The sequence below is a fragment of the Sander lucioperca genome, chromosome 14 (assembly GCF_008315115.2).
Source record: "Sander lucioperca isolate FBNREF2018 chromosome 14, SLUC_FBN_1.2, whole genome shotgun sequence".
NCBI lineage: Eukaryota > Metazoa > Chordata > Actinopteri > Perciformes > Percidae > Sander > Sander lucioperca.
Genome location: NC_050186.1, coordinates 22746035 through 22759066, shown reverse-complemented (window position 1 = coordinate 22759066; position 13032 = coordinate 22746035). Strand labels below are relative to the sequence as shown.

Genomic DNA, 13032 nt, shown 5'->3' with positions numbered 1-13032 from the left:
TTAACCTCAAACTCAGCAAAGTAGAACTAGAAAGTGCATTTGGGGACTTCAATCTGAATCTAGAAACTGTATGACGATTCCCAACATAAAGTGGAGTTATGTCTCCTCCAACTTACTACACTCCTACTGTAACTACAACCCCCTCCTGTTCTTGTTTCTTAATATCATTTCATGACAGTCCTGTGCATTCCTTGTATATTATATCTCAGCCAAATGTGCCTGTTCTGCTTAGCCCTTGGCTATTTATTGCAATTATTGTTGCATCTAGTTTTCTGCTGCTAGAATTAAATGGGCAACACTCACAAGGTGGACCATAAAGGATCCCTTAGACTTTGACATAAGTGTAATTGCCAATGTAACGTGCTACAAATGACTATATTTAGCAAATTTCTGTCTGCTCATCATTGGGGATGTTTGAGAACATTTCAATAACTATTGGAAAAGGTGTATCTTATGTGCTTGTGTGTGTGTGTTTGTATTCTCAAATTAGTCTATTTGGAATCTATCGGTTGATAGGTAGTAGAGGACATGTGGCATGTGCCACAAGACATGGCACATGCTTGAGTGCACACTACCAGCAAAAACTCTTTCTCCTCCAACCTCTTAACAGTGGTGCATGTCTGAAACCCTCACCACCACCCTCACTTCTCTGACTTCTTATGCTATCCACTGCCCCCAACAGCATAACCTCAGGTCTCAAATTACAACTGAGCACAAATCATATCAATTACACAAATCCATGAAAAACAGATCATTTCACATCCACGTGGCCCAAGCCACCCCTCTATACCGACATCCACCACAAAAAAACTGCTGACTCAGTGTGACTCTGAAATAAAAACAAAAGGAGTTGTAGGAAAAAAAAATACAGTGAGAAATACAATGTGTTCCTTTACTCGGCCACGGCTATTCTTTTCTCTTTCTCTTTACAAAACTTGATGCTATTTAGTTAGATCTGTCTTTGACTCTACAGATAAAAGGACATTACAAAAAAACAAAATGCACATCACTGACATTAATCAAGTTAAAAGGAGAGAGTAAAATTAGAAGAGTAGATTTAGTCTAGTACGCTTCGCTTTACCTACACGCACAAGTACGCACACACACACACACACACACACACACACACACACACACACACACACACACACACACACACACACACACACACACACACACACACACACACACACACCCAGCCTCTTGACCCCACCCACAAGCCTTATAAAATCCCAAATTACAGCATGGGGGTGTGGTGTCACTCAGTGGTACTCTCACAGGGACAAGGTGTACAGTTCTGTGTTTAATGACCATCCTCAAAATTACTTCTAAACCCTGTATTTTGGTATCTGCCAGTTTAAGCAAACAGCACTTAATCAGTACAGTCTGTAGCTGTGAGTTATATCTAATTTAAATGAGGTCATTAACCAGTGATAGGTTTATTTTAGAAAATTACAGTTATTACTGATGACAATTTGATAAGGTTTTACAACTTGGTTACAATGGTAGTGGCAGTGGAGGTGTTTTTGTTTTATTGTTTTTTCTGGTTAACAGATACATAGGAAATGAAATGCTACAAATGTCAGTGTAGGAACAACACTTAGTTCCCAAAGATGATTTGCATCTTATTATTTCTCCAAAAAGGTAGTTGTAATGTCATATTGAGGACATGGATGCAAGAGGGCGGCAAAATGTTTTCACGATTCCGATTAAAAATAGGACAAAAACGTTTGAAGGGTTGCCATGCTGGCATTTTGCATTGTGGGGAATAGACCCAGGATGTAGACACTATACGTGAAATTCATTACAGGAGAGCTGTGGATCGCAGAACTTTGTGAAGTGCGTCTGTCAGAGCTGTGAGGTGGACACAATCACACGTACAAACTTACCTTGACTTTGTGCGGGTTCCTCCAGTGTTCTTTAAGTACACTTTCTACGGTCATGTTGCTTGGGAGGATCACCACATCGCTGTTACCCTCTCTGCACGTCAACTCACACTCCTCACCTGTGTGTGTGTTTGTGTAAACAAGAGAGAAACTGAAAAACAAAACCAATAAAAGTATGCACAAACAACACCTAGATTAAAAGGCATTTCCCCCCTTCACTTTCAAATGATTATGATATTGTGTGATATTCAAAGTGCTAGGTTACATTACAGTGATTTAGACATTTTGTTGACTCTCATTACAACAAATTAAAATGATTATAAACAGTACAAAATGAAAAGGAATGAGTAATGTGAACAAACAAGAATAATAACATTAGCATTGTGAGTAATACAAACAATGAAAGATGGCATCAGCAGTAAGAAAACTGAATTGTTATTATAGAACAGTATATTTGTGCATACAGACCTATGCCGTGTCCTCGCTTGCATGAGTACTGTAGGCTATAATGGAGGTTTTGAGGTAAAGAACACTGGCCTTTGCTGTGTTGGCATAGGCGGAACGACCCTGTCCAGTTTCCATCCTTTCTACAGCGGATCACATTGGACCCTGCACCCTGGAAATAACACATATATTGACAGGCAAACAATTACACACAAATATTGACACTCAAATACTAGCAGGCCAAGGACATTGAGATGGCATCCCATTGCAAGGGGGGAAATACAATCCAATTTTTATCAGGCATCCAACCCACAACACCTTAGAGGCAGAACAGATTAAAAGGTGTATACATTTCAAAAGTCTGTGGCAGCAGGACTATTCTGGAAATCAATAGCAATCTTATTAGCATGGCTTCAAATTGAGTAGGGCTAAGGGAGACAGGGAGAGAAACAGGCCAGGAGAGACAAGGTTTCAGACAGTGAGGGCAGTGTACAAAGTATCAGATAAAAGACAGTGAGGATCATGAGTGTATTTGGGGGAAAAAATCATCTATCATGAGTATATTATACCTATGTGGTATTAGATAAGAGTATGTTGACAATAATGGGTTTTAAACAAACAATATTTAAACAAGCATGAATAGAACTGCATTGTGAAGGGCCTTGGTGAAAAACATCCAACAAATACAAATGCTTCTAATGGATTATACAGTATTTATTTTGATTATATTATTCACTACTGCTATGTACAGTATGTGGCCTAAAAGTGATCAACAGTGAGGATGCAAAGACGGGAGAAAAAGAGAGAATGTCTACTTTTTATACACATGATATAAAGAAGACAAACATATAGGTATAGCAAGAATAGAAAGAGAGGAAAGAGATGGACAGACCTGCTTGCATGGAGCGTGCAGCAGCCTCACCGTATGGGCAGAGCCTCCTGTGGCGGCAGGATCAGAGCAGTTGAGTCTGCAGACACTGTCAAAGCGGAAGCCATCAGTACAGTGATAGGAGCCGTGGAAGATTGGAGGTGGTGGATCACAAGTCACTGGCTCGCATGCCCCCTCTAGCCAGCTGCCATCCTCCGTGCACTGGCGCCTAAATGAACGCCTAAAGGGAATGGAGAAAATTAACATTTAGACTTGTGGGCTTTGTTTAACTTTAGCGACGTTTATATATTTATATATAAATTGTCTTTAAATGGAATGGATTCCAAAATGTACCTTAAATTGGAAACTGTGAAATTGTGATGAAGACCTAGGGTTGCAAAGGTCGGAAAATTTCCATACAATTTCCAGAGGAAGTAAAGCTCGGGAATTTTTGCACAATTTAAATTTTAAAAGTGTACCTTTTAATAGTGAACTTAATGCTTTCATGTAAGTTTTGATTTAATTACTGGAGTAACTATATTTCATAATTTATACTTAATATTATTATATTTAGAGATGCCCTGATTGATCGCCTGCCAATCTACCGATATTCTAAATAAAAAAGTATGCGTCTACAACCTGAGCAGATAACCCCTATTTTGTCATTATTCCCATAAATTCCCATAAATTCATATGGAAAGTTTCTACCTTGAATATTTATGGAATTTAGCAACCCTATGAAGAACCAAAAAAATCAACAACTGTTTCTGTTTCTTGCTTTACCTCTTAGGTTTGTTGGTGACATGGTAGCCTGGCTTGCACTTGTACTTGCAGAGGGTGCCCACATTGAGGCCTGTCTCATTGCAGCGCTTGGTCTGCAGCACAGCGTTAGGTACAGGAGGAGGGGCTGGGCAGCGAAGCTCACAAAGAGCCTCCGGGAAGGACCAGAGGCCGTCTTCTAGGCAGGTAAGAGTGTTGTTTGTACCTGAGGGAAAAAAGGAGAAAGGGGTAGATGAAAAATGAAAATTCTGTGTAGTTTAGTGTATTTGAATCAAAACCGACAAATTAAAAAGAAACGGATGAAAATGTGTAGATTGAGAAAAGAATATGGACAATAAAGTGAAAGTAAACTGAAATGAAAATTATTCATTTCAAAATCTTATAATCCTGATTTTCTGTTATTCCGATCTGTATGTTATGATGTTTTGTATTGTAAAATCTATAATATCGCTCATGGCATTATTAAATAAAATATATAAGTTGAAAATAATACATGTGCATCAAATACCATTTATTCCTGAAAAATATAGAATTAATCATCTGTTAATCTTTAACAATAAAATGTACTTTCATCTAATCTCATGTTCCCTAAACATAATGGCCTGGAAATATGTATCTCTGCATGCATGTGTGCATGCTCCAGTATGCATCTCACCTACGAGCTGGGCAGGTTCTCGACACTGAAAGGTGCTCTTTTTGCCGTAGGTGGTGCCCTCAGGGAAGTTGAAATGGGCAGGATGAACATGGTATTTGTCTGGCAGACCACAGTCCACAGGCTCACATGACACCTGTTTGTTCCACTTCCCATTTGCACAGGTTATAGTCACTGAAGAGTCCGACTAGAAAATAAGACAAAATATCAAGTGAGTGTCAGATAGAGACAGATAAATGGATTGCATGCCTATTCTGGAGTAGGCTATATGCGTAAGTGTGCTTTGACACAAACATTTATTTGCACATTGATGTGACAGATTGATGTCCCACACACATCCAATAAATGTTAACCTTACAAAAATGACATCAGCAATACAGCACTCACTCCAACAAGTCTCCAAACAGTGTGTAACCTAACAAAGCTTTATCAGGCTTAGTTTACTCACTGTATGTCAGTAAGCCTCACAGGCTACCCAGCAGCTCAAGTACTGTAACTGCTGATAGCATTTGTAAGGTCAAGTCATGCCATTCAGACAACTGATATCCAACAACTGCACAATCAGCCCTAACACAAAACAGATTGACTTTGGTGGAAGTGTGGCAACACAAGCAGAGAGAGAATCTTCCACAACTGGAATATCAACTCTGTTTATGTATCCACTATCTGAGTTTCTGTGTAATCATGATACTAAGAAAATGGTTAGATTCACTGAAAAGTTTGACATATGACTTTTGCACCAAACAATATTATATGTAGGTAATGCCATGCAATCAATACATTTGCTGTTAGGTGTGTAACGTGGGAAACGATGAAAATGCACAAACATTGTAAAATATAGCACATAAGTTTTGCAGACAAAATAGTGCAATGATTGCAGTTTTTATTATATTATGCTCATTTTCAGGTTCATAATTGTATTTAGAGGTTGTACCAGAATGGGTTTATGTGGTTTAATTTTCAGAAAACACCATTTATTTGTTGTCCTGCACATTGCTGCAGCTCCTCTTTTCACCCTGTGTGTTGAGCTCTCTGTTTTAGCTACAGAGTGAGACACCTCACTTCTGTACCATCTATGTTGGGAGTCTCACATTCGCAGTAAGTACTGCTAGCTTGTCAGTTGCAGAGCATGAGGGAGTGCCATGCTAGAAGCTAGGCGAGCATCATAACGTATGTTACAAAGTGACACACGTTCGTCATGGAAGTAAAGGCTGGACTACAATAGAGCTGTTTGGAGCAGTTTGTGAACAGTGTTTTCTCTGGAAGATGGTAAGTCCCTTTGGGGTGGACTTAGGGCTTTTTCACTTTGTAAACCTATAACATGCACAAAAAGATATATAACACAATAAAGGAAAGGGGAAAAGCCAAAAAGCATAATATGAGCACTTCAAGTTAGCTAATGTAATTAAATGTGCTGCATGGCTTAGTGATTGACAGTAGTCGACTATGCAGTTGCTGGTGAACAGAAAAAAACTACTTTTTCAGTGTTTCTTCCTGTGCAAGCTTCTCAAGATCGAGGTAGGCTGTCTCCCATTTTCAAACATACAAAGTGCATCCTGTGCGACTGGGTCCTTAAATGTTCTTGGAATGTGGGAGGAAACTGGAGAACATGGGGAGAACATGAAAAATCTGCAAAAAACGGACTCAGGCCAGGAGTCAAACCCAGCAGTGGTAACACCACTACTATAACAAAGACTAGCTCAAGTCTACAGCACGATATAGTAGCTAGTATAATAAACATCTGTTCCATTCACATTATGGACCTATCAGAGAATAGCCCCTGATTAGAAACAGCAGCCATTCAGGTTACTGTTGAAGGAGCTTTGACCTAGCAAGGTCTGACTGAGAGGCTTGCAAAGGCCACATCTTGCATTGTCACCATTAAATTTCAAAATGGTAATCTCTTGTTCTGGACTTTTTTTTTCACCAGAAAAGTTTCCTGAACTTAGGTCTATTTCCTATTAGAAATAGCTCTGATTCCTGCAAATTATTATATTATTTGGCATGTGGTATGATATTTGCAGAGATGAGACCAAAATGCAAAGCCATTGCATCATCCAAACCTTAACTGTTTTCATCCTCTTCCATTGAATAGCACCATGTAATGCAACAGGAATGCTTAAATTGATAGCAGTGCCAAAAAAATCTCACAACAAAGCTGTGAAAGCTCAATCATTTAGACGTTTTCCCTTTAAGAACAAATAAAGGGAAACCTGTGTTTTTACCATAAACACTCTACCCCTGTTTTGGTTGACCTTAATTATCCAGATCTTTTTAAAGAGTGGCCAAACTTTAAGGCCACACAAGCCGGACTCCATAAGCATTACATATCTTCTGCTTCATAACTTTCTCTCTGTTCCCATGTATTTCTATCTTTCATCTTGATCCCATTATATGATACTGCATAACAGTATCAAGTTCCCTCAAAATAAATAAGCTCCTTTCAAATTTGGATATCCAACAAAGTAACATATGCATCGCATGTGAGTGCCTGCTGAAAAATAACTGGGTGTAGAGTTGAATGAGTCAATCATGATGGGAGGTTGTGAACAAAGTCTGCATGGAAGAAATGTGGAAGGATCTATTTAGTGTTAATGTGCTGAATGTAAATATGTGTACAAATAGAATGTTAAGTAAGTTTGTGAAATGGGTGTATGCATGTGTTAAGTTAAAGGTTTTGCCCTTTTTAAAACATGTGTGTAAAAGTCTGGTTAATACACAAACACACACGGATGCATGCAAACACACACACACACACACACACACACACACACACACACACACAGAAACACATTCACATTTACGTACATCTGCCATGAGTTGTTTTTGCATTTATTCAAGCATGTATCCCCAAGTGTGTAAGTGTATAAAGGGCTGTATGTCTGTGTGTAAATGTGTGGGAATTTTCCTTCCTGTAAAAACTTTACAGCTGACTATTTCTCTTCCAGAAGCGGTTTTAACAATCGTCAAGCCAAACAGACTAACAGACAAATGAACTGACAGACTGACTGACCTCTTTCTTAATCTTAGGGGTTTGCCTTATCTCGGATGGCACACAAACACATTAACATGAAGAAAAAAGTAAAGTAATATCACACAGTTGTACATAGATAGGTAGAGTTATTTCAGTATTGCTTAGAAGTGGAATTCAGTATATGGAATATATACACTTTCTGGTAGAAAAACTCAACAGTAGCACAAATGATTGTGGACAAGAATGTGTTCAGAACAGTAATTTTCAGCTGGGGTTTGGGTGTACTTAGAATCTAACAGTACTCAGAAGCAGACATTCTTCTACAGTACATAAAATTCTAGGAGTGTTCATTTTTTTGTTAAATGATAACCACATCAGCCTAGACAGAGCGGATTTTAAACCAACTTGTGTTTGTACTTGTACAATTTTTCCAGACATCTAAATGGTTACACAACAGATATGGATTGCATGGGTGGGCTCTATAGCTTTGACCACTCTTCTCTGCAAAACAGCACAGGTCCTTTGCTACATCATCTGGTACATGCTATACAAATCCTAACTCAGCATCTACAAAGTCAGCAACTTAAGGAGAAACAGGGTTACAATGTTAAAGGGCTCCGGCTGTGCTTTAAAAACTAGGATTTCAATACGCCGCCTTTACTCTCATTCATATTTCACTTAAAGGCTTACTAGAGTGAAGTCCAGTGCAGGTATCTGCTGCTGCTATGGCACTATCAGGACACAATAGGACTCACAACAGTAGAAAAGCAGGGTTCTTCCATGAGGTAAAGGACATGTACAAAAATAGACTTTAGCTTCTGTAATATGTGGTTTGCAAGAGTGATTTAAAACAATTACATGTTTAATACATATTTAGCATGTAACAAGATATGAGAGATAAATGAACAATTGACACCAGGAAATAGTTTTAGAACTTGGACATTTTTTTCTTTTTTTTTTTTTTTAATTTAAAGCCCCTGAAATCTTGGTTTCAAATCCTAAGTATTTTTCTTGAACATTAAATACATGTAGTCACGACTAAATAAGCAACAATCACGTTATACCAAAACATCCATAGATATATAGGTATAGGTATTATTAATGTGAACACATTAAGTTGATTTAAGTTATAGTTTATTAATTTGCATGGTGATATTTGTGCTCTGGATTTGACTCCTACTAACTGCAGCGCAGCACCTCTGGATCAAACCCAGCAATCAAGCCAGTGCCTTCATGAAGGTCAAATATTTCTAATACAGTACCTTACATGCATCCTTTGGAATGGGAGGAAACTGGAGCACCCACAGAAAAGCCATGCATGAGAACATCATGACATCTGCATTCAGGTGCCCATAAAACATGCACATTAAAGTCTTTCTTTAGCTGAGCTGGCTGACTGCCTACTTGAATAATTATAAACAAAATAATATGTTGATATGGCTTTTAATGGCCCTTTAAATATATATTGAATATAATGGCTCAAATTATACCAGGAGTTATTTCTAAATGTGTGTAACATTTTCCTCACCGCTTTGATAAGACCTGGAGAGAGTGTTTTGGTCATTAAAAGAAAGTGGACGGGAGATCATTTGATGGGCTTGTTCTATGTTCTATGGTGGACAGTTTTAACGCATATAGAGCCTGTTAAAGGAAAAGCCTATTTGAAATAAAACTCTTTTTCAGTGCCAGCACTTAGTGTTCCCTAAACATTTCAAAGAGAGAAAGATAGGGAAAACAGACAGCAATAAAACACACCTACAAATCAAGCAAGTGAAGGAAACAGATTTGTTCTGAAGATAGCATTATCTAAGAAGGTGGTGTTCCCAGAACCACTTTGACATCACTGACATCACAAGATTGTGCTTCACGCTGCACTTTTCAACCTTAGTGTGGAGTCTTTAAAAAGACACACAGCATGTGTGTCTTCAGCATGTGTGGCTGAAAAAAGAAGGGAATAAATAAATTAAGAGTTGTACACTGAGGGGATACAGAAGATCTGAGGTGAAGGTGTTTTTGTAGTTCATTTTGCTACATTTTTGTTGTTTTTAAATGGGGTTTTCAACTATCATCTTATGTGATGGGAGAAAGGTAGATGTCGAAAATTATGGTTTGCAGTGATTGGACAAAATCAACTTTAGTTTATAGTAAATGATGCCCAGTGAGACTCTTTCTGTGTTCCAACTTACAAAGGCTTTCAGGAGGAGAATTCTACTGCAACTGGAGAAAACTGTGAAAACAATTCCGGATTTCACTCTTGGAGGATAAAAGACTGGACGTAAAATGGATCAACAAGCTTAGAAGGCACTCCTGCAATGGCAAACAGGGTTTGGATTCTGTTATGCTAATTATAAACATGATTCAGTTGCCACATGTAGTTTGCAGCATCAACTTTTCATCATCAACAAGGATTTTGCCATTTTTTGCAGAGCATCATTTATTAAAATGTACCGCAAAATGCTAATTTGGAATTAAACCAACAAAACTGGCCAGATGTCTTTTAATGGAATGAATGGATGCGAAAAGTTATTCATAAATAACAGGTCCTCTAAATACCTTTGAACTGTCAGTTATCATTTGGGCAAACCTTTCGAAGTCCAAAAATTGATATTTGGCACTGTCCTACTTTGTTTTCTATTTTCTCATGTCCCCCCTTCACTCCACTTTCCTGCCTCTCCCTCTCTGAAAAGCATATTTCATAACTAAATGAATTGGCATTGATTAATATCAACAAAAGTGCACTGTCAATCAAAATCTAATGCAATTAGAAGTTTGTGCACCCAGCCCAGTTCTTCAGACTCATTAGTCCACAAGGTTAGCACAGCCTCTTGGTCCCTGGTACCAGTGCCCTCTCAGTCAGCCTGATGTGGGTTTACCTGCCGATTTAACTGCAACTGATGAACCACCTTCACAGCCAAATTTGAAGGTATTTCCTTGCTCTGAATGGAAAATCTAGGTGCTTTGTATCAAAGTGGTATGGACCGTTTTCTTGGTTGGAATACAGTGTAAAATGTATGTAATGTGTGTGTAAAATGTGCAGACATTTTTCCAGCGCAAGTGACGGCCCATTTGCGAGAGAGGGGTTTGTGGACTGAAGCACCTACGTCAGGCATGCGAAAAACACCACACAAGCGAGCCCCACTCTGTTTAACTGGACAATTTTCAAAGCTACAGGACCAACCAAACTGCAGGCCAGGGAAAATGCAGATGCTCTCAATAAAGGAAAATGTATAGAATTGTCCAGTTAATGTCCAAATATGATCCACAAATCCAAAATCATCCAGAGAAGCTGCCCAGAAACTGAACTTTGATGAGCCCAGATGTTTAAAATGAGCTGCTGGAGACAGCCGCCTCCTTGATGTTGCGCAAGATCAAAGTAGAAGTCCGTGAAACACCAGGCACCTATTATGCCCTTACGGCAGACAAATATAAGGATGAGTCAAAGCATGACCTCGTAGCTGTTTGTGTGATATATGTTCACACAGGGAAAAAACAGGCAGTCGTGTTCATGGACACAAGTGACATGAGCGCAAGTAGTATTTCAGAGAAATTACAGGTGATTAAATTACTGCAACTTGACCCATATCTGTGCGTTGGCTTCAATTTCAGCTGGGCCTCCGTCATGTCAGGAAACAAGGAAGGTGTGCATGTGATTCTAAAACAAACTTTTCTTCGAACCATGTATGTCCACTGTAATTCTCTCAGACTGGATTTGGTCTGTGCCGCATCAAAGGTGTCTGGGCACATTAGCACATTCTTTGATACACTAAAACACATAAGGAGTTTTATGACAGGCAGCAGCAGACACGCATGGTTTGTGGAAGCGCAACAAGAGCTCCATCCAGGACACCCGTGCTTGGAACTTGAGCAATCCATAGACATGCGCTGGAGATCCAAATCCAGAGCAGTGAGCAAAATACTGACGTAGGCTACTCAACGTAATATTAGAATTACTTGCCGAGTGTGCTGAAAGCAGCAGTCAAACGAAGGTTGAGGCGCAGTCCTTGCTCCAAGAAATACAAACAAAAAAGTTCATATTTTTACTCGTCACATTTGGGAATTTATTTCAGATGAGCGATTTTGCCAACATTGTCAGTCTCTGAGTGTATCGCCCTAATTGAAGGATTAAAAGAGAACTTTGCTCGGTTTAAAGACAATTCACAGTGTGATTTGGAACAACAACGTGATGCAGAAAAAGCAAATCACGAGCTGGGACATCACAGCTGGTACCAGAGGGAAAAGGCTCCTGGCAAGACTTGTGGGATATGTGGTCACAACTAGTTTGGGTAAAGCAACAAGTGTAAGAAATGATGATGACACATCTGAAATGCTATCCTTGACAGACAGCTGGCAGATCTGGACAATCGTTTCCAGGAAGATCAGTATGGAATAATGAGGGCAGCAGCAACTTTTCTCCCACAGTTTAAGACATTTGCACAGAAGGTGTCTCTGCGGATCCTGTGTGATCACTATCACAACTCGGTTGAGGATGCTGAATTACCAGTATTATTTGACCAACTGCATCGGAAAGTAGCCAATTGGCTGGAATTTCCACCCCTCATGGAAGTATCCAAATCTCAACAAACTACTTCAATTCATTTTCACTACTTCATATTTGCCCGTAAAGGGATTTCATTTCACGTTAAGTAATGGCGTGTTGTGTATAAGCCATATAGGCCAGATTGTTTATTTGAAATGAGTTGCTAATTTTTTTCACACAGAAGCTACATTTCTAACAGATTTCATTGTACGCGATTGATTTAATAGAAATTAAGTGTGTTGTTTTTTCTTAATTTAAACAATGCTCGGCGGGGTGTTTCCTTCCTTGTACTGCTGATTTGTGTAAACAAACAGCTGCTTGCTTTGCTGTTATTCGTGAGCTGACCATGGTACTGAAGCAACAATGGCTGTAATGAATGCACGAGGGATATGTTACAGTACATGTGTGATTACTGTCTGATGTATGCTATGTCATGCAGTATGTGAACACCTTTTCTACTGTTTGGGTTTATGTTTAGTTGCCACTTTGTGCAGTAAAATGGTTAATTTACAGTGTTGTGCTGACGCTCTGCCGGTGCTAGTATATATATAAGCCTGAATAGAATATAATACACAGGTTTTTGCCTATAATGTTGTGTACAGTCTTTATAGACTAGGCACTGTTGGTTGAGCATGTTGTATAGGCAGTGTTTTGTTGTTATTGCCTTTGTAATGCAGAATATTGCTAAATATAATAGTCGCTGTTTTTTTCATTTTGTCTGTATGTTTTCCTTTTTTCTACTTCTAAGATTTTATAAGCCTTTTTTTCTGGGAAAAGATGGCCCACCCACTTTTGTACTAGCCCACCCAAAATACAGTTTCTGCCTACGCCACTGGTGTGAATAAGGCCATTTAGTGGAAGATAGAGGGACAGCTGAACGACATGCGGTTT

At 39.0% G+C, this 13032-nt stretch overlaps 1 protein-coding gene across 2 annotated transcripts in view; it reads right to left on the bottom strand.

Annotated features, from left to right (window-relative positions):
• pappaa (pregnancy-associated plasma protein A, pappalysin 1a) overlaps nucleotides 1-13032 on the bottom strand; it is a 101749-nt gene that overhangs the window by 21055 nt on the left and 67662 nt on the right. The window contains exons 15-19 of one of the 2 annotated variants that reach the window (XM_031277960.2): nucleotides 4634-4817; nucleotides 3982-4183; nucleotides 3223-3439; nucleotides 2355-2502; nucleotides 1890-2005 (exon numbers count right to left, since the gene is read on the bottom strand). In XM_031277960.2, coding sequence (XP_031133820.1) covers nucleotides 1890-2005; nucleotides 2355-2502; nucleotides 3223-3439; nucleotides 3982-4183; nucleotides 4634-4817 — 867 coding nt within the window. The remainder of the gene's footprint in view (nucleotides 1-1889; nucleotides 2006-2354; nucleotides 2503-3222; nucleotides 3440-3981; nucleotides 4184-4633; nucleotides 4818-13032) is intronic. The other variant, XM_031277961.2, reaches the window with a different exon arrangement.